Source organism: Catharus ustulatus, chromosome 3 (assembly GCF_009819885.2).
Source record: "Catharus ustulatus isolate bCatUst1 chromosome 3, bCatUst1.pri.v2, whole genome shotgun sequence".
Classification (NCBI taxonomy): Eukaryota; Metazoa; Chordata; class Aves; order Passeriformes; family Turdidae; genus Catharus; species Catharus ustulatus.
The window spans coordinates 16161707-16181380 of NC_046223.1; the positions used below are offsets into that span (position 1 = coordinate 16161707).

Sequence of the window (19674 nt, forward strand, 5' to 3'; positions counted from 1 at the left end):
TTTGGACATCAGCCAGAACCAAGGATTTTGTGTTTCTGATGTCTCTCCCTGTGCATCCTATTTCTTAGCTTTATTCTGCCTTGTTTTCTCTATTTCTTAGACACAGGTCTAGACTGAAATTGGGAAGAGCTCCACTCTACAAAAGTACAGTCACAATATGGAGGAATCCAGCATAAGATTAGGATCTAGGAAACTCTAAATATCCTGTCATATTCAAAAATAAAACCAGAAAGTGTCTGTATTGTAAAAGCTTTCATAAAGAACAAATAGTAAGCACTAAACAAGAACTCAAACAGTAAATATGAAACAAGAACTAATGTCTGGAAACCAGAGCCAGGCAAATCAGAATTAGAAACTAGATGTACATTTTTAAATTTCAAGTGTGATTGATACTGCAACTTACTGAAGTCTTTCCAAAAGACAGGCTTGAGTTAGACTCAATGTCTTGGGTCCCCAGAAAAATAATTGGATTAAATTCATATCCCCTCTGGTCCTAAGTGACAACGTCTGCATTAGTTGAGGCAGATAGAACAGAGCATTCATCAGGACAACTTCAACATTTCAGTGTTATATTAAACCATTGGGTGTTTGCTTGCCTTTTCTGCCAGCTGCATGTTGATTTTTTAGGATCTAAGTTCCTGTGGCAGGCAGTACATCTCCTTTCACAAAGCTATCCAAATTGTGTAGCTGTCCTTAGGGCCATGAGCACTGCTCAGAGTCAGAGGAAAAAGTTTTGATTAAGATTCTGAACTTCCAGCCCTACAGGGATGAAGGAAAACCATGTGACTTTTATATTGCACATTGGTCATTAGGAAAAGTGTTTCCAGTTCATTCTGAAAGCAATCTCCAGCAAAATTGTGTAGCTGTTCAAAACAATTTTACAAAATCACTGACACAAACATTTCTTTATATTTCATGACATTTTATTGGTCCTGTTACACTGGAACATAGTTCTCTTCTCTCTACAGCACCCAAGAGGCAATTTTCAGTCAGTAATTGCCATTTTCTTGGTCCCTTCTACAACTACATAGAATAAAATTCCAGTTTTATTTCCCATGTTCCATACAAGCAGGACAGTTTACAACTCAGCTGAAGCAAATCTAGTTGCTTAGTTCCACTTTCAACACTTAACAAGAAAATCTTTTCCCTAAAGCAGTCATTTTTTATTTGGGACATGTTTATTCTGTTTCTGAGAGGTCAACATGTCTTTTGTCCTTAAAATATTCCCCAGGGGGAGTGAATTCTTGTATGACAAGATATCTCCCAGTGGATAAGAAGTTCTGTTCTGTAAAAATAATAGCAATGAAAGACGGTGTTATGTTCTCAGGTACTGAGATACCTTGGGGTTTCCATTGAGCTTAAAAACCTCAAAAACCTGACCATGTTTAAGGCTTGATGCAAGAAGCAGACACTCAGCAGTCATTAGCCTTCTATTAAATACCAGATTGTGAAGGAATTCAGGTGTGCTCAGTAAAGATGGAGGAGAAATCTCTGATCCCTCCTCGTGTCACATCATTTTGCTGATTTTGGTGGAGCTGATTTTAATTAAGTGAAAGATGCTCCTTTAAGGTTCCCATCACAAAATCTCACTTGATTCCTCAGAAATAATGTCTCTAGAGCTCATTCATAGTAACAAAAATATATAGTGCACTGATTACAACTGTTGTAATTTATATGCATTAAAACCTCAATTTAAAGACATACTAAGGAGCAAAATTCTTTGACCATGATATTCTAGTTTGCATTTCATTACAAACTAAACATTCAGGAGCTGAGATTGGCACATACTGGCAAAGAACAATACAATTCAATGAACAATTCAATTACATGATTTTGCTATCCTTCTATGTTGGGGATAAAAAAAAAAAATTAAAAAAGCAGTAATATTATTTTCCATAGATTTGCCAAGGCAAGGTTCAGGAGCAAATAATCTGCCTCATTGTCAGTGATGATAATGGTGATTCAGATGGTCAGCACAGTTATTTTTAATACAAAGGCTCGCTTTTCATGTCAAAAATCTGAAAGGGAAGGAAACTGCAAATTCCACAACCAGCCCAATGCCTGGTCCTACATCCCATCAAGCTCTTCCTGTCCTTCTAAGGATAATGAGCACAGGGATGCCCAACACTCCATAAGAGAGTGCCTGATGTCCTAGAAGAACAACCCTTTTGCAATGTGTCTTTCCAAGCAACCACCTTGCTTAGTCTGAAGGAGCATTTCACATCTTTTTGCCTGTTCTGACAGTACACAAGTAGCCCACAGCATGCAGGAGCAAAAATACTACACTAAAAATACTGGAACCAAAGGTGGTACTTCACATACCAAGGGCTGAGGTGGCCAACTGTCTGAATGGGAAAAGCAGCACCAAATTCCATGTAAGGTTCTGTGCCTGCTTCTCCCCTAGCAGGATTCAGTTTATCACACCCATTTATTTAACTGACAGACCATGACCTGTGCCTCTCGTGCTTTCCATGCGCTCAGGTTATCTTTTCAGTCTGAATGACCCTGGGTTGGAACAAGCAATGCTGAGAAAGAACAGAAGTAGGATTTCAGAGCAAGAATTTGGACAAACACTGGACTCCCATGCTGCTGTCTGTAGCAGAGCAAAATTACAGTAAATTCACAAATACAAGCTGCACGGAGTATAAGCCGCATATCCGGTGTGTTGGCAACATTGTTGCCTTTGTTAATAGATAAGCCGCACCCGGAATATTAGCCGCACTTTAGTTCGCCGCGAACTTTCACAAAGTCGTCATTTAGTAACACAATCGCGGGATCGCCGGGGCTTACTGGCTTACTGCCGACCTCGGAAACATTGTTTCCAAGTGAAAAAAGACACACCCTTTATTTACAAGCCGAAAAAGACAGGAACAATAGTGTGGTCATTTTGCGAGCATTCCCAATGGATCCGCGTTGCCTTTAAACAGCCGCTCAGCCGCGCGGGCAGGCAGCTGAGCTCCGAGCGGAGCCACATCTCTGTGCTGGCACAGACACCCCGCTCAGCCCCTCGGGTGAGCGGCCCCCCCCAGCCCTCTCCCAGCAGGGCGAGCGGCCGCTTCATCCCTCTCCCTGCGAGCCTAGCAGCTCCCTCAGCCCTCTCCCTGCGAGCCCACCCAGCCCCGTAGCCGCACAAGACTGAAAACACTTTAAAAAGTACAGAGAAATATCACACACTTTTATTGAACTGCCGAGGTAACTCACCGAGGTAACTCACCCCGATAACAACCCCCGCCCCTCAGTAACGCCGCCATCCACAGGCAGGCAATAAGCTGTTCTCTGATTGGTTCATTGTCGGAACAACGGGAAACCATGGATTTCAAACTGTTTCAGCTCGGGACTGGACTGGTATGATACTAGGTAAGGGCAGATATCACATTTTTGTCCATAGATTAGCCGCACCCAAATATTAGCCGCACTTCCGGGTTTCCACCAAAATTTTTGTCTAATTGCTGCGGCTTGTATTCGTGAAATTACTGTACTTTTTTTCTGTACAGAACCCTCAAAGGCACAAAGCTGCCGAGGACAGAAAACCATTTTTAATGTGTTTAGTAGCTGTAAACAGTATTATCTGCAAAGTTTAATGATTAACTATTTCTTTCCCATTTGTTCAAAGGAAGACAAATGCAGAAGCTGGAAATGGAGCAAGACTGTTCCATCAGAGTGCACTTCATGCAGCCAGCACTGTAAATGCACTCCACACAAGCTGAGAGCTCCTCTCGGGAAGGTCACTAAAAGCAGCAGTCAACCTTCATACAACAAAACACAACAAAACAGAACAAATCTGAACAAAACAGAACAAAAAGTCCCACCATGTTTTACATTATTACAGAACACTCCTGGTGAGCCACTCTCTGAGCTCCTGAACATTAAGGCTCCTGCTGCACGAGCAATTTCCACCCCACAGCCCCTTCCTGTAATCCTACAGCCAGAGGACACCTTGTGCACAGCACCACAATCACTGGACTGAAATATAGCCATCCACCTACCCAAGCACCATCAGTCACTTCTTCATTTCCTGTGAGCAATCTTGACCTGCCTTCAACCCATCTGAGTCAGAGCCCCCTTCATGTTTGTAAGGCTCGGATGAGTGTGCTTGGTGTGAGCTTCACTACCCACAAAGTTATTGGCTTCATGTTTTATAGTGAGACTAAAATTAAACTTTTTCCATGCCAGTAACAGTTCCTGTCAACACAAGGCCATACTATCCATTTCTCTCCTGTGCACCTGCCCTCATAAACTCTCTACAGAGCAATTCATGCTGATGATACACCAGGCTCTTTTCCCAAAGAAGCACAGAACTGAAAGAAATCATTGCATGGGCAATATAGTGGAGAGAGGAGGTTTGTAAAATCCAATTTTAATTACAGACAGAAACATTTCTATTGAAGATTTTTACTCCTGTTGTCAGTCCAGAGTGATGAGATTTAAATAAAGAAGGCTCCATCAGATTAAAATCACTCAGTGCAGTGAAGTGATGTCTGTGCCAGGTTTTAGGCTGTAGCAGAAGATCCTCCTTCACCAGCACCCTCCTACATCTCTGAGGGCTGAGCAATGCTGTTCATTCCATCTTCTGCAGCATTTCCCTCACTGGGCAGAGGAACTGAAACCCCTGAAACAACCCCTGAAACCAAACAGAACTCTCTAAAGACTGCAGAAGCCTGACATTGTGTTTGGCCTGAACACACTCCCAGACCAAGATGAACTTCCAGCTAGCCCAGTCTTGGGGATGAAGTGGAATATAAATTTTAAGGCATGAAGACAATCTCCTGTCTTGCCCAGTGCCATCACTCGCTGTAGCTGCTCCCCTCTCCCCTGCCCCACTCACCAGCTCCTCAGGTACCCTCTGCTGGTGAGCATCTTCTTGCAGTGCTGTGCTCTGAGCACACAAAGAAAACCCTCTGATGCAGGGGATGGGTGTGCTTAGCCCGAGCTGTTGAAGATGACTTACTCTGCACATGTCACTGGGAACTATTCATGTGTTTCAGAATTCAGTCTGTGATGAATGGTTTTGCTGGATAAGGGACTGAGCTCCTGGTGTTTTCAGGATGAAGCCTGAAATTTGGCAGATTTTCACTGCTGCAAATAAACAATGCCAACAGCAAGAGGAGGTTTTCAAACTCTTTTACTGGGAATTGACTTAAAATAGATTTATTCAGGAGGACAGAGAAAGCGTCACTAGCCATTTGGGACAATACTGCTTCACAAACACATATGGGATGATATTGAAATTCCAGTTATTCAACCCTGAAATTTTAGTAAAAAAAAGCCAGTACCATTTTGGGCTCAGTTAGAATTTTCTTTATTAGTTTTTTAATTTCAAAGTTAACTGTCTTCATAAAGCAGGAACACAATTTTGCTGTGGATTTCCCTGGGGATCCTTGCCTTTAGCCAGCTATGCTCAAAAAGAAGAGGGTAAGAGGGCATAGGACTTTTCACTGCATGTGTGGGAACAGGCAGGAAGCAGAATTACAAAACACACCTGGGCAATCTTTAGCCCCAGGTCTCCCAAAAGATGCATTAAAAAAGTGCTGTGAAAGCAACGCACTTGCCTTTGAGAAATTGCTGAGCTGTTAGTGCTCTGTAGATGCAGGCAGGCAGAATTTCTTATAACCTATGGCCCCATTTATACCCCTTTTTCTTTCACCAGTGTCTTTATTTATATTTTACAGTTATCTGTTTTCTTTGAGGGTGAAGGGACAACAATCATTACTTGATGTGTTCCACATTTGATATGTTCTCATGGATCCAGAATAATTGCTTTCTTTCAGAGTGCTAAGGTAAAAGCTGTGTAACAATTAATGTAAAAGGTGAGGTTTGATTGAGTTTCCAGTGTCACAATATTGTTCTCAATAATATTGACAATGCTGAAGGCCATAATCCATTAATACCAGGGAATTTAATATCAGAGTCAAGGAGCTAGCTTATAGCTATCACACCTCTGCTGGGAAATGATACTGAAAGGGGCTTTATTGCAGAGGATTTGACAATTACAGGGGCAGTGGAAGAGGCAAATGCAGCTTCTAGCAAAGCTTTGCTGCTGCACAGAAGACAAGTTTGTGCACAAGTACCAGATAGGAGCCATGAGTATGTGGATGTAGTTTCATGTTAGCAGGCAGTAAACAATAAATCTCTTTTCCATGTCTCAATCTCCCAGCAGCAGCAATTGAAAGGGCAGTTGACAAAGACTCAAGTTTCTTCCTAGTAGAAATTAATTTTCTAATTCTTCTGAGTTGTTCCTCTCATCAAGAAAATACTGATTTAAAAGGCTGGGAAAAGAGAACAAACGAGGAAATCCATCTGCACTGATAACAAACAAAAGGTCAATATGAAAAAGTGTAGATGTGCCTCTCCTAAAAATGACAATATGATCGTTCAGCCAACATCATTCTCCCATTTCTGGGCTCTCCCATTGTGTTGCACGGAGCTAGCACAGTCCCATGGACTGAATTTGACAGATTTCCTTCTCAAGAACATTTGCACCTACCTTCCAGACTTCGAAGCACAGAGGTGTCTATTTTTTAATTTTTTTTTTACCTCTTTTTGTTCAGGAAGGGGCTAGAGTGTGGCATTTAACAAAAACCTATCTAATACCCTTTTTTTCTCTCCTTTATGATATTTTTATGCTTCTTAAGCAAGCAAGGAAAAAAAAAACAAACAACCCAACATACTTCCAGTGGATCTGAAAGAGAAATCATTACTTTAAATGTACAGAGCAGGGTCTGCCTTGAAATGAACATCCAAGGCAATTGCTGTATTTTAAAAGCTCCCCAAGTTGCAGACTTAATATGAAGCACTTCTCAGCAGAATGTTTTTTACTGCCTTTCCAAATAACAGCCTAACCATAAGTATAGATCTTCTGGATATTCTCAGAGTAAAAGATCAGTTGCAGAACAGGCAGCTTGATGTTTGCAATCTGTCTTTTAGTAAACATTTCTCTTCCTCCTCCTCAGTTGGAAAATTCCTGCTGGGATCTGAACAGCAGAGACCTTGAGGAGCTTTCATGTTGGTAAATTATAACAGATGTAACTTTTTTCTTCTGGTTTATTTTTTTTTCCATTGATAAGGATGTTCTAGCAAAATCACCCCTAGCCTTTCTTCCTAAATGCATTCCTCAGCCAGTTTACAAAAGTTACTTGAGTTCCAAAAGTCGATATTGCTATAAAAAGCACGGAAATGCAATGCTCCTTTTAGTGGTGATTGGAAAGAAATACCATGTGTGAGTGAGGTCTGTGTGTTATCCAGCTTAAAATACCTGATGATGTTTTGGAGCACTTTAGTCATTAAATTCAGTTTGCTGGTATTGTAGACACCACCTTACAGGCAGTCCAGCTTTTCAATCTCATTCTCCCTATTGGAAGACTATTTGGAAATTTGATAATTTTAAATAGCTGGGAACATTCTCAAATATTCCCTCAGTGCATTCATAGTCAATACATACCCATTTGCTTTTGGGCCAGTCTTATTCTTCAGTTTAAACATACCTTTTCTTTCCCTGACCTTCCTCCCTCTGATTCATGTATTAGCTAGTCCCAAGAAATCCAGTGTTACTTAAATGTGATGTAGCCTAGAAGAATCCTAAGGTCAGGTAGTTCCTGGGACTCACAACTCCTACAACTGTCAAATACTGAACTTTTGGGCTACATCTCTATCAGCTATACACTTCCTGTGTGAGAGTGTGTGTGTGAGAGAGAGACCTGGGCATACACTGGGAGCTCATAATTATTCAATACTCAACTGATAAAACCCAGGCACTTGTCTCCTCGATCATTTCCAGATGATTTATAGATTTATTTTGTTGTTAGGCTGAATCCCATGACACAGACTGCAGTTTAGGTGATGATTTATGTTTTCTTGTATTGCAAGAGCTGCTTCAAACTTCAGCACTTGATCAGATGGGAGACTTTGCTTCATGGGATTAACACACAACAGCGCCACTGACTAGTGTAGTGCACAGTCTTCTTCAGGACCAGACTTGCACAGCTCCAGAGACACTCCACACTTGCCACACCTACTCACTCAGTCCAGAGCAAAGGAAATGTTCTGCAATCCCAAACCAGGGCAAACTGTGACTGGGTCACCATGAGTCCAACCCCTGTGAAGTGTCATCAGAACAACCAGAATTTCGTTTATCTGAATCATGAGTTAAACCAGGAAAGCCAAATTTTAGGAAGACTAAACTCTGACAAATGTAATGTTTCCTTACTTGAGAGTAACCATGGTACAGGTGTGAACCCAGAGGTACACACTGCAAAGTCCAGCCAGATGGTTCATCCCACAGCACAGACCGTGTTCCAGCTCAAACAGAACGTCTCAGTATGTCCAAGACCCACCAAACATCTTCAGGCAATGCTGAGAGGTCTTTTCTTCTGCTGGGAAATGCTCAAAATCATCTAGGATCCTCTCCAGATTGCATTCTTCTGGATGAACAAGTGTCTAAGATGTGACAATTGTACAGAGGTTTGGATGAAAGTCAGAAACACAGTCAGCAAGGACAAAGTAAAAATAAAATCAATATATTTTGCTTGGAAAACCGGTAATTTTTCCTCCCTATTTCAATTCTCAACCGCATTTGGATTATTTTCACTCACGAGGAAGGAAGCAGAAAGGAAATTTCCTCTAGAAAAGTGAACATTCTTTTTCTAATAATATTTCATACTGGAGAAGGATCTCCCTAGGTCAGTGCATACCAGTTCTCTGAAGCAAAAAACTCTGAAAGCAGAGCACTGAAATCACGTAAAATAAATAATAGCCTGTGATTTCTTGCCTGAGATTGTTCTGCTGCTTTCCCCAGCCCAGCCCACAAAAAAGCAGCTATTTGATTTCTGTTACACACTGCCTGTTATTTGTCAGCAGGAAAAATTCAGAGTACTAAAAATGCTTACTGCTTTGAGAGCAATAATAAAATGTGTGCTTGCCTTCAGATTAGCTATCACTGTTTTCTCTTGGAGAGAATGAGAGAAATATAGAAGTGAAATTCTATGTTGTTATGTATAAAATAGTCTTTAAACAAGTGCCTGGGGAGTTATATTGTATTGATATTAATGTGTCTTATGCAGCTAAATCCCTGATCACTACTTATAAAAGATATGAAATCTAGAATCTTGATCATAAAACACATTAAATTAAATCAACACTGTCTACTTCAGAGAGCATGAATATATTTCACTTCATTAGAAAATAATAAGCCACACTGGCATTTGGACAGAAATTAAGCTTGCTAAAACACTTTTTTTCACAGTATTTTCCCCTTATATCATTATCAGCATAACAAGGTCTCTCCAGTACCATGGTTCTCACACTAGCAAGATTCTTTTTTAATTTTTTATTTCCTTCATGGATGATAGGAAGCTTTCCATGATTTCTTCGCATCTCCAATGGAGCTATGATAACACATCAAAATAAAATCCATTCTATTCTGCAATATTTCTCAACCTAGAGAGACAAATAGGACCAAGGTCAGAAGGGTAAGTAAGGCAACAGGAAGAGAAATTATTGGATCAAGGTGATGCAATGTCAGCTTTTAACTGGTGAGAAATCCATGTTTTCTAAGCCTGACTCAGATGGCCTGGCTGTTAGACCAGGAGTCAGGAGCTGTGGATGGCAAATGGGCTGGAATCACTGTAAAATGGGAATGGCTCCGTGCTGAGACACAGCCAAGAGTCCCAGGGAAGCCAGCTGCCCCTGGGTGTCCCTGTGGGACAAATCCCATCACTCCTAAACCTCTGTTAGCCCACTGAACTTCTGATTAAGAAAATTAAAATCCACTTTGGCAAGTGTTGATTGAAAACTTTCCAACCCCTGCGCTAGACCATGCTTAACTCAAAGTCAACACACCTGAGAGGCCAGCAAGGGCACTGTGCAGCCAGAAGGAAATCTTTAGAGAGGACCCTAAGCCTGAGCTTCCAGAAAGATTTTGAAGTCTGTGCTCCTTTCTATTCTCCACCTCTGTCTCCTGCACTTCTCCCAGCTGCAGAGCTACAGAGGTGATCTCTAACCACAGAGTGCCCCCAGAGTTACCACTATTTACTCCACTTCTGAAGTGTCCACTCTCAGCCACCTGTCTTCCCACTATTTCTTTGTGCTCATCTCATTCCTCACCTAAGCTCTTTCTGAGCTGAAGCATGCCATGTCATTTGGTTTCAATATCATACGTTCTTCATTGTGCATTTTTATTTCTTACATTTCCACTGATGCATTTTCACTTGATAAATGCTTGTTAAATGCTAAATCAATACCCCAGAGCTCTAAAACCAAAGTGAGAGCACTGGCCACATTAGACCTACAATGCATTAAAGCCACTGTAACAAGTTTAATCACTTTGCATCACTTTGATTGCATTTTTGTGAAATGATTGCAAAACGCTGCCAAACAGCTTCATTTCATTTCCCCCTAGTGCCCAGGTGAACATGGGCATCTCTAAAAATAGGAAAATAGGAGGCTGAAGTTCATTTCCGGGCCAAGAAGACCAGAGATGAAAATTACTCTAGTCCTGAATGTTTTCCCTGGCACATTTTTGCATGCTCAGTGTCACAGCAATTGTCTTCCTTTCATAAGAGGCACAAAGAGTGTTTTTTTATCACATATGAAACACCATCTATGGGGTCAGAAATAACAGAAAACCTTAGTCTGGAAAGGTCCTTTAAAACCCTCTACATAGCAAACTGGAATTTTCCTTTTTTATTTTTAAAGCTTGATACATCTCTCCCCTTGCTTACTGCACTTGAAGCAAGAATGGACAGCTGTAAAATGGAGCCCTTCTCACCATGACATTCTCTTCACCTTCTGCTTCCTAGCAGGAGGTTAGAATTTGTTCTAAAGACATGTTGTTTTCCTTGTATGTTCCTGATGCCTGCACAGAATCCAAAGCAAAGTCTTCACTTCCACTCCAGACATCCTCAAGAACAAACCAAGTTGTGTGAAGTTATTTAGCCACAAGTGGAACCTGTTTATGAAAAGCTTAATAAGGTAAATGACCCTAGAGGAACATCAGCCAGCATCTACCTGAAAGCAACAAGAGGGACAAATCCCGGGCAGAAGGGACATTTTACCCTGTTTGGTGGTAAGTGACAGGTGTAATCTGCACACAATTGCTCTCCGAAACTTCTCACCCTAGAAAGAAAATCCAACAGGCCAAAGGTGTTGCCAGTATTTTCTTCAGATCAAATGCTGCCTGTCCTGAACTTCTGCAAAGCCTCAGCCTGATGGACTGAGCATCAGCTTAGCTGGTTGCATTTCGGTGACACTGGCTGGAGAGATTTGCAGGAACTGCAGCCACAGGCTCTGTTAAATACATACAGTATGTCTGCATAAGTCATGAAAAAGGTGTTTGCCATTTCACAACTTTGATTCATAAATTCTTCATGCTGTCCTTGGCTCTTACATCAGCAGGATAAAGTAGGCTTTCCTGTTTTGAAACTCTGTCTGCCCAGCAGCCCCATTTCCAGACCCACATTCCTGCGCTTTCCTTCGAGCATGAAGGGAGGGTGGGTAGAGTGTCCTTTGCCATGTTCACCAGCCTAAACCAGCCGGGTTAAACACTCACCTGTCAAATGCAGAAAGGGGTGTGAAATGTAAGGAGGTCCCATCCCCATGAATTGTTTCCTCAGCAGCATCACGAGATTTAGGGCTGCCGGCTCCCAGACAGACATTCCTCCTCCACTTTTCACCACGCTCTGCTGCAGCAAGGCAAGTGCTTCTGGGAACAGGCTGGAGACTGGATCCCAGCTGAAAGTAGCCCTTCAAAAATAGCAATTTTTAAACTGAATCATTTTCCAAATCACACTCTAAAATTACTTCCCTTCCTGGCAAGCTCCCTGCAGCTCATTGGTACACAGGCAAGCATGGACTTGGAGGATGCAGATTTCTCAGGAGCTGCACCAATCCCATTCTGCAAGTTTCTGCACCCATCCATGCATGCATCTGTCTGTCCATCCCTCCCCTCTGCACTGTGAAGCTCAACCCACAATACAGGGGCCACCTCTCTAACCTTAACAGAGAGATTTGCAAAGAGCTCTTCTTTCCTCCAAATTCTTGTCAAGAGAAATGGCAGGCTACAGAATTGCCTAACTGCCCTTTCAGTCCTTTCAAAAACTGAGCAGTTCATTTGGAGAGCTGAAGCATGCTGAAAGGCCTCTCCTGAATGGCCAGGTCCTGCTAAGGCTGAGCAATGTGAGATCCAAGGAAAATCTGGTAACTGGTTTGTTGTCTGATAGTCTACATGAATTCAACAGTGGGTTGTGCATTCAGAAATTATCCTTCCCGGGTCTCAGAAATATTACAGAGTTGCATCTTCCTGAGTAGTAGAATAGTAGTTTTCCATTATTAAAATGTATTAAAAATCCCTTGCTGGCTGAGCCACTGACTGAGATTTCCCCAAGCAAAGCAATATTAGAAAACAAATTAGCAAAACTAATGCAGGAAGAGCATAATCCACCAGAGTGGAAGGTTTTCCCATAAAATGTGAGATTTCATACCAAAAATTGTGAGGAAAGTAAGTCGTGTGAACACTGAACTACCCGCACAAGATGCAGGGTGCGGTTCCATCGGCAGCACAAGCAAGTGAACACACATTAAAGTGCTCAGCATGCTCAGGGCACCAGACAGAATCAGGCCTTCTGAAATTGGCTATTCATCAGATTTAAATTGAATGTAATTGGCAGCAATAATTAGATCATTCTCTCTCTCAGTGAGAGCAATGAAAGTGAGAAAGTAGTATTTAGATCACTGAGCCTCAGGAAAAATCAAAACAAAAGGCCATTGCATATTCATAAATTAGCGGCAAGAAGGAAGGAATTTCTGTTTCAGACAGTGATTGCTTCCTGTTTCTCTTAAACCTGTGGAAATACTCTCCTAGTAAAACCATGTCTTTGGTTAACAATCTGTTTCCCTACATCCCCTAGTATTCCCTAGCAGTTGGACCTAGCAGACCAAAACCTGAGCTACAGGTTTTGCACTACATCTCAGCCTGACTTGATTTTGAGTTTGGGAGTACAATAAATGGTTCCCAAAGGATTCTTGAGTTTATCTCATCAGCTTCTTTGGTGCTGCTCCCATGAAAGCCAGAGTGCCTCTGGCAGAGCAGCGAGGGCTCACAGAGCCCAGTTACCTATTTCATGCCAAGACTCCACGTGACCACCTGCTAATCAACACATAAAATGTCTTCGTTTTCAACCAAATTGTCTGCAACAGGCAACTCATGGCTTCAAGACCAATAATAAGCCAGCCTGTTTTCTCTCTCCCCTCCCCAAAATTTCCCCCTGATAAAGAGAGAAGACATGAGAACACAAAATCCATTTGGATCATGGGACCAGTCATCTGCTTCAAAAACTAAACTGTGCCGGGGGGGGGGGGGGTGAGGAGATACCAGTGATATCTGGGGTTCCATGGAAAAACACACTCATCCCCAAATACTTCATACTTTTCACTGTCTCAATCTGTCATCACACTAATTCAGGTACTGGGAAGAACCCTCGATCCTAAAGTATCCAGACATCTAACTTAAAAATTGGGCATATTCATTTCTGTTACGCATCGTGACTGAAACCTTTGCTCGCCATGCTACCAAGGCTTTGATTGCATTGGCTACCAATTACCTCATCAATTTCTTTTAAATACAAGGTGATACCAAAGAGACTGTCCCCTGAAGTCCAGTAGGAGGTACAAGTGAAGAAGAGCATCATCTCATTGCCTGCGCAGCTTGTCAAGCACCCAGGCTCACCATAAGGCCACTCACTGAAAAATTATTTTCTTGGTACATGTGACAGACAAAAACTAGTTTATCCAGCCCATATTGGGCTGTATGGAGAGCAACACAAAACCATCTGCACATTAACTCCAGCTGCAGGAGCAGTTACAAATCCATTTGTCTTTAGTCACTGTTGAGGTAGAAAATATGTCCCACTACTGCAAACAAGCCAAACATTTCAGGTCAGGGATTGCATGGCGTGTTTACCTTCAGATTGTATGAGACACTTCCAAATAACTACTTGAGAAATCTCCATGCCGATGTAGTGGTAAAAAGCTTCTGAATTATGTACTTGATATTTTTTCTTGGCACATATTTGCTAAAAAGTCAGTGGGGACATGTGTGAGTGAAGCTTGTACTGGAACCGAGAACACGAATGTAGAGGTCTTGGTATCCCTGAAGTCAAAAAAAGTGGTCCTGCTAATTTGCTTTTGAGTCACACAGTCAAACCATGGATGAGAATTTGCAGGATTTTACCTGCCAAAACCCCACACAAACAAAAAAACAAAACCCCCATAAACTATTCCCTTGAAAGGAATAACAGAAACTGGTCATTTTCAGGATTAAAATAGCATTTTAAATTTTATTATTTAATAAAGAGATATGATGTTTAGCAGTACAACCTATTTGCAGACAATGGTTTAATTAAACATTTAATGAGCCCATCTAATTTCTTTGCACGAGCTTCACTTTAAACTGCCAGGCTAATAATGTAAACACCACATTTTAGTTATTAAAATAATTGCTTTCACAAACACTGACCTCCTGACAAACCAAATGGCTGGTGCCATGCATACAATACTCCCACAGCTCCGGGATCTAATATTAGCACAAAGCCCAACTTACAGCTGACCATCAGCTTTTCAAAAATTTCTAGGTAAATGGTTTTTAAAACAGTGATGTTTTCACCAAATCCCTCAAGATTTCATTCAATTAGTCAAGAAAATGTACAAGAACATCCTTCATTTAACCATATAACAGCCTATTCGAGCGTTACCCAAGCAGAGAAGCAGCAGCAGCTTCAGGATGTTTCCTCAAACTCTCATATCTGGAGTCACCAAAACCATGACCTTCCTTTATGTCACAGCTCTGGAGGACTTACTATCTAGCTAATGGAGTTTTTCCAGGAGCTAGTTACTTTGGAAAGGACCAAACATTTTCAGTGGGACTTTAATAAAAAAAAAAAAACCCAAAACTTTTTCCCCCTAGGTTTATAACCAGAAAAAAAACCTGAAGTATTTCTGCAAAATGGTGACAAATTTTCAAGACTCCAAGTAAAAAGATCTTACTGAAATGAGTTGTCAAAACATTTTGAAAATCTGTCAACAGCTCGAATTCTTAGAAACCATGATTCGGTGATGCTGGAAATACAATCTTGTCCATGCTGAAGCAGCTAAACCACGTCCCTTGCTGCTTCAGCTGAGCTTTTTTCTTCATGGAAAGTTACTGGTAGGCTTTCCTATCTATGATGTGATTCCTCCAGCTAATCAGCATCCCACCAGCATAATCCTTTCCCAGGCAGGACATCTGCAGAGAGGCCACCACAGACTCCAAAGCCAGTCAGCTTCTGCTTGGAAACTGTCCTGTCACCCAAGGAAATGGCCAATTTTTCACTCCCCATCTAGGAGCCAACCATCCCCCAAGAGGGGACAAGGCATGGCATGGTGAGGTACAAGTTACACAAATTTTATTAACTGCCTTCTCACTAAAAACATCAGGGGCCTCTCACAGTAGGTGAAATTGCTGAGGACTCCAAAGAACCAAACCCTCATTTCTTAATATTCCCAAGAAAGTAAAAAACAACACCAAAACAAACCAACCAAACAAAAAACCCATCTTACTTTCCCTGCAAACAGAAAAGCACCAGGAATCTAAACCATGAGACCCACCTGCAGCAACAAAATTCCTGCAAGTTCAGGTAAATTAGCTTAGTTTTGTATCATCTGACACAGTGCAATCATTCCTGGATTACCACACTGGAAATTATTTCTAACTATAGCCATTGCCACTAAATGGCCCACTTCTGACCTACTAAGCCCTTGACCATCCATGAGAGACTTTCCACTCATTTCAATGGTCCTTTGATTAGGTCTGATATACTTTCACAATGTTTTTCTGCCTCTTGTGTCCTTGAGATGTGCCACTGCTTTCCACAGCTATTGGGTTTCTGATTTATTGGTTTAATTTTTAAATTTTTATTCAGTTTTAGTATTAATAATGGAACACAACTGATACTTTGAAATAGGAGCCACTTTTTTTCTTAAGGGTTGCATGTGGTATTGGTTGCCTTGAGCACAACAAGAGATTGGAGATCTTTGATACTTCTAGACACTTCCTTTTTACCTCTACGGAACAAAATGCTTTTAGCACAAAAGCAATAACGGCAAAACCCCTAAGTTCAGACAAGTTAGTGGCTATCAAAACGTGATACTTTGGTTAGAGTACTTTGTAAACTAATTAATTACATTTTATGTGTGGCCTGTTCGTAGGAGGCATAGGTGCAAACCCAAGCCATTTTCTTCACCTGGTAAGTATGAATAGTCTGTTAGAAAGGGAGGAAGTTCTCCTGCTATGGATGAGGCCAAGAGAGAGCTGCCAATAATGTGAAATCTCATGGCAAAGCAAAATCTCTCAGATCCAAAATAAGAAATAGATGTGTGAAGATATGGAGAAGATCTAGTGATGGGAAATAGCCCTTTGCTAAAAGACATCATATAGCTACCAGGAGGCAGCAAGTATTTTCCTGTAGACAAAAAAAAAAAGAAGGAAAAAAAGAAAAAAATAGAACCTAGGCTAAAAAAACCCATAAACCAGGGCACAAGCTCCTATCCCAGTGAGACTGACACTGGCAACTGTAAATTGTGGGGAGCATTTCCTCCTCCAAGCCCAGATCTTTCCTACACGTGCTATCAACCCCTACACATATGTTTGCAGGACTGGCATCACTCCCATCCTCTTTGCAATACTTTATCAGTGAGAATTCTCATTTTATTTAAAAAATGCGAATGTAATTATCTACTTCAAGTCTCGCAGGAAAGGTCTGCAGTTCTTACTGCAACACAACCGATAAGAAAGGCTACAGTGTTTGTTCCAAGGCAAACAGCGAAGACAGAATCCAACATCTTAGGCGGGGAGAAATCACCTTTCAGACAGTGGCTAAGATTAAATGGGCATTTGGCACCGAATCCAAAGTGTATCGTTTTCTTGGGTCTGTCCCTGTGGAGTCAGATCAGAAACAACGACTCGTGCATCCAGAAATGTCTGAAATTAAGTAATCAGAGCTCCGCCGACCACCACCAACTCGTTCAAAAACACCGTGTTGGCTCGGGGCGTACAGGAAAGGCTTTGAAGCCGAGCCACCCCCGCAGCGGCCAAGGCGCATCCCACGCATGGCGAGGGACCAGCGCGTCCCCCCTGCCCGGCCGGCACCGCGACGGCAGCGGGAGAAGCGAAGCGGGGAGAAGCGGGGAGCGGCGGGCAGGGCAGGGTAGGGCCGGGCAGGGCAGGGCAGGGCGGCCCCGTCCCGCCCCATCCCTCCCCCGGGCCGGGCGCGGCGGCCCCCGGGGGCGCGGCAGCGGCGGCTCCAGCGGCCCGGCCGGGGCGGGCGGCGGCAGCGGGGCTGCGGGAGCCTCCCCGCCGGGGATGCGGCTCCCCAGGGGACGCGCCGCACGCTCCCGCCCTCCGCCCGCCGTCGACCGGGCGCCGCGCGGAGCCTCCGCCTCCGCCTCCCCGCGGCGTCTCCCCCGCGGCGGGGCCGCCGCCGCCGCCGCCCCGCATGGCCAGAGCGAGCCGGGCGGTGCGCGCCGCCGAGCCCGCGCCGCAGCAGCCCGCGGCCCCGGGGCCGAGGGCGGGCGGGCGAGGCCGACGGCCCCGGGGCGCCGCCGTCGCCAGGCGGGCGGGCAGCCCCGCCGGGGGATGACTCAGAGCCGCGGCCCCTGCAGCGAAGCCGCCGCCGCGCCGGGCTCCGCGCAGCGCCGCCCCATGCCCGCGCGCCCCGCCGGGGGCCGCCCGCCGCCCGCCGCGCCCGCCGCGCCGCGCACCGGATGATGCCCCCGCGGGGGGCGGTGGGCTCCTGCCGCCGGCGGCGCCTGGCGCCCCTCAACGAGGACAACGGGCGGTTCCTGCTGCTGGCCGCCCTCATCGCGGCGTACCTGAGCGCCGGCGCCACCGTCTTCTCGGCCCTCGAGAGCCCGTCGGAGGCGGCGGCGCAGCTCCGCTGGAACCGGACCCTCCACAACTTCAGCCGCATCTTCAACATCAGCCTGCCGGAGCTGCGCGCCTTCCTGCGGAGCTACGAGGCGGCCATGGCCGCGGGCATCCGCGTCGACGCCCTGCGGCCCCGCTGGGACTTCCCCGGCGCCTTCTACTTCGTGGGCACCGTGGTCTCCACCATAGGTGAGCGCCGCCCCGACGGCCCCGCGGCGCAGACCCGCCCGTCCGGGGGATGCCGCGGCCCCGGCCCCGTCGTTATAGCGACCAAAGTTTGGGGAGAGGCGCCGCCGCGTTGCTGTGGCAACCGGGGCTTCGCAGCGCCTCCGGGTCCCGCTGTCCCCGCTGGCCTCCCGTCCCGGAGGTCCCGGTCCCACCGCCCTCCCCGCCGCACGGAGCCGGGCACCGGCGCTGCCCGCCCCGCTGGATTGCTCCGGCGGGTTCGCAGGAGCGCCGGCCGTCGCGGCTGCGGGAGCCCCGTCCCTGCCCGGCAAACTTGTGCTGCCGGCGGCGGGGCTGCTTCGCTGTGCCGGCCCGAAGGAGCGAACGGGACCGGCGGCTGCCCGGGCAGCGCTGCCTGCGCCGGGATGCGCCCGCCGGGAGAATGGCTCGGTGCTGGGAGAGGCGGCGCGGGGGCCGGCGGCAGCGGGCAGATGGAGATGCTGAGCGAGAGCCAGGCTTTCGGCTCCCTGGCCGCTCAGCTTGGTACCGCTTTGGCTGCTGGCAAACTTCGGGTGTGGATGTGTTTAAAGACTCAAGGCACACGAAGTCGTGTGTCTTCCAGCTGTAGCACAGTACAATGTTCTCAGTGTATCGCTGCAGCCGGCTGCAGTTTTTCGCATCCCGTTGGTGTTTAGGAAGAGCAGCACTTTGTAAAGCAAATGATGAGTTTTGATGGGAGGATTTTTATTTTTTTTTAACTCTGGGCTATCTACTGTTTTTGGACTATTGCTTGAAAAATCCTGTCCCTGAACACAAGATCTTAGCGGTGTTAACTCTGCCAGTTTTTAAGTTTTGTTAGAAGCCAGGTGTCTTCTGAGCACAAATGTCGTGTTTTCCCTTTATTGTAGAGGAAGAAACTCACAGCTCATTGTTGCCTTTACATTCATTAGGTATGGAGAATGTTTTATCAATAGTGACTAATCCATGTAGTGGTATCGTGGTGGTGAGTACAGCACTGTACTTGTCACGTATTGTTACTTTTTGCATTGAAAAATCCAGTTAACTTTTGCTTTGCAATTACATTTGGTAGCCCAGTCATTAAAACACCGTTTTAATTAGGCATTAAGCTTTCTTCATCATAGGAACGTATATTTAAAAGAGATAATTTTGGCTGATCAGAGTGAAGGAACAAAAAAGCCAATGTTTTAACAAACCCATTCTTTCATTACACCTGCTGCGGGAAACAGGAACCTTCGGGTGATGTGTAAACACATTGCTTCCCTGCCAACTCTGGCTTCTCCTCTCTGAGGTTATTGAGATGTGAAATGTTTCCTCTTGCTTTGCATTTCCACCCACTTCATTGCCCCTTCTGCAGTCATTTGTACCTGGGCAGAGGGACCGAGGAGCTCAGCAGGGGGCTTTGCCCAGTGTAAATTCCTGCAGCTCCAACCGAGGGCAGTGCTCTCTCTTTAGAGTCAGTAATGTCACATCTCGCATGAGAGGTGGAGGCTGAAGATGGTTTTGGGTTTTTTTTATGTGCAGCAAAGGCTGGATTCTGA

At 44.7% G+C, this 19674-nt stretch overlaps 1 protein-coding gene and 1 long non-coding RNA gene across 3 annotated transcripts in view; one reads left to right on the forward strand and one right to left on the reverse strand.

Moving 5' to 3' along the window:
- Positions 1–17974, reverse strand: part of LOC116993796 — a 55342-nt gene extending 37368 nt beyond the window's left edge. The window contains exon 1 of the long non-coding RNA XR_004417360.1: positions 17896–17974. This is a non-coding gene — a long non-coding RNA (uncharacterized LOC116993796). The remainder of the gene's footprint in view (positions 1–17895) is intronic.
- Positions 17788–19674, forward strand: part of KCNK12 (potassium two pore domain channel subfamily K member 12) — a 28661-nt gene continuing 26774 nt past the window's right edge. For both annotated transcript variants that reach the window (XM_033054852.1, XM_033054853.1), the window contains exon 1: positions 17788–18139. In XM_033054852.1, the coding sequence (XP_032910743.1) occupies positions 17788–18139 (352 nt within the window). The remainder of the gene's footprint in view (positions 18140–19674) is intronic.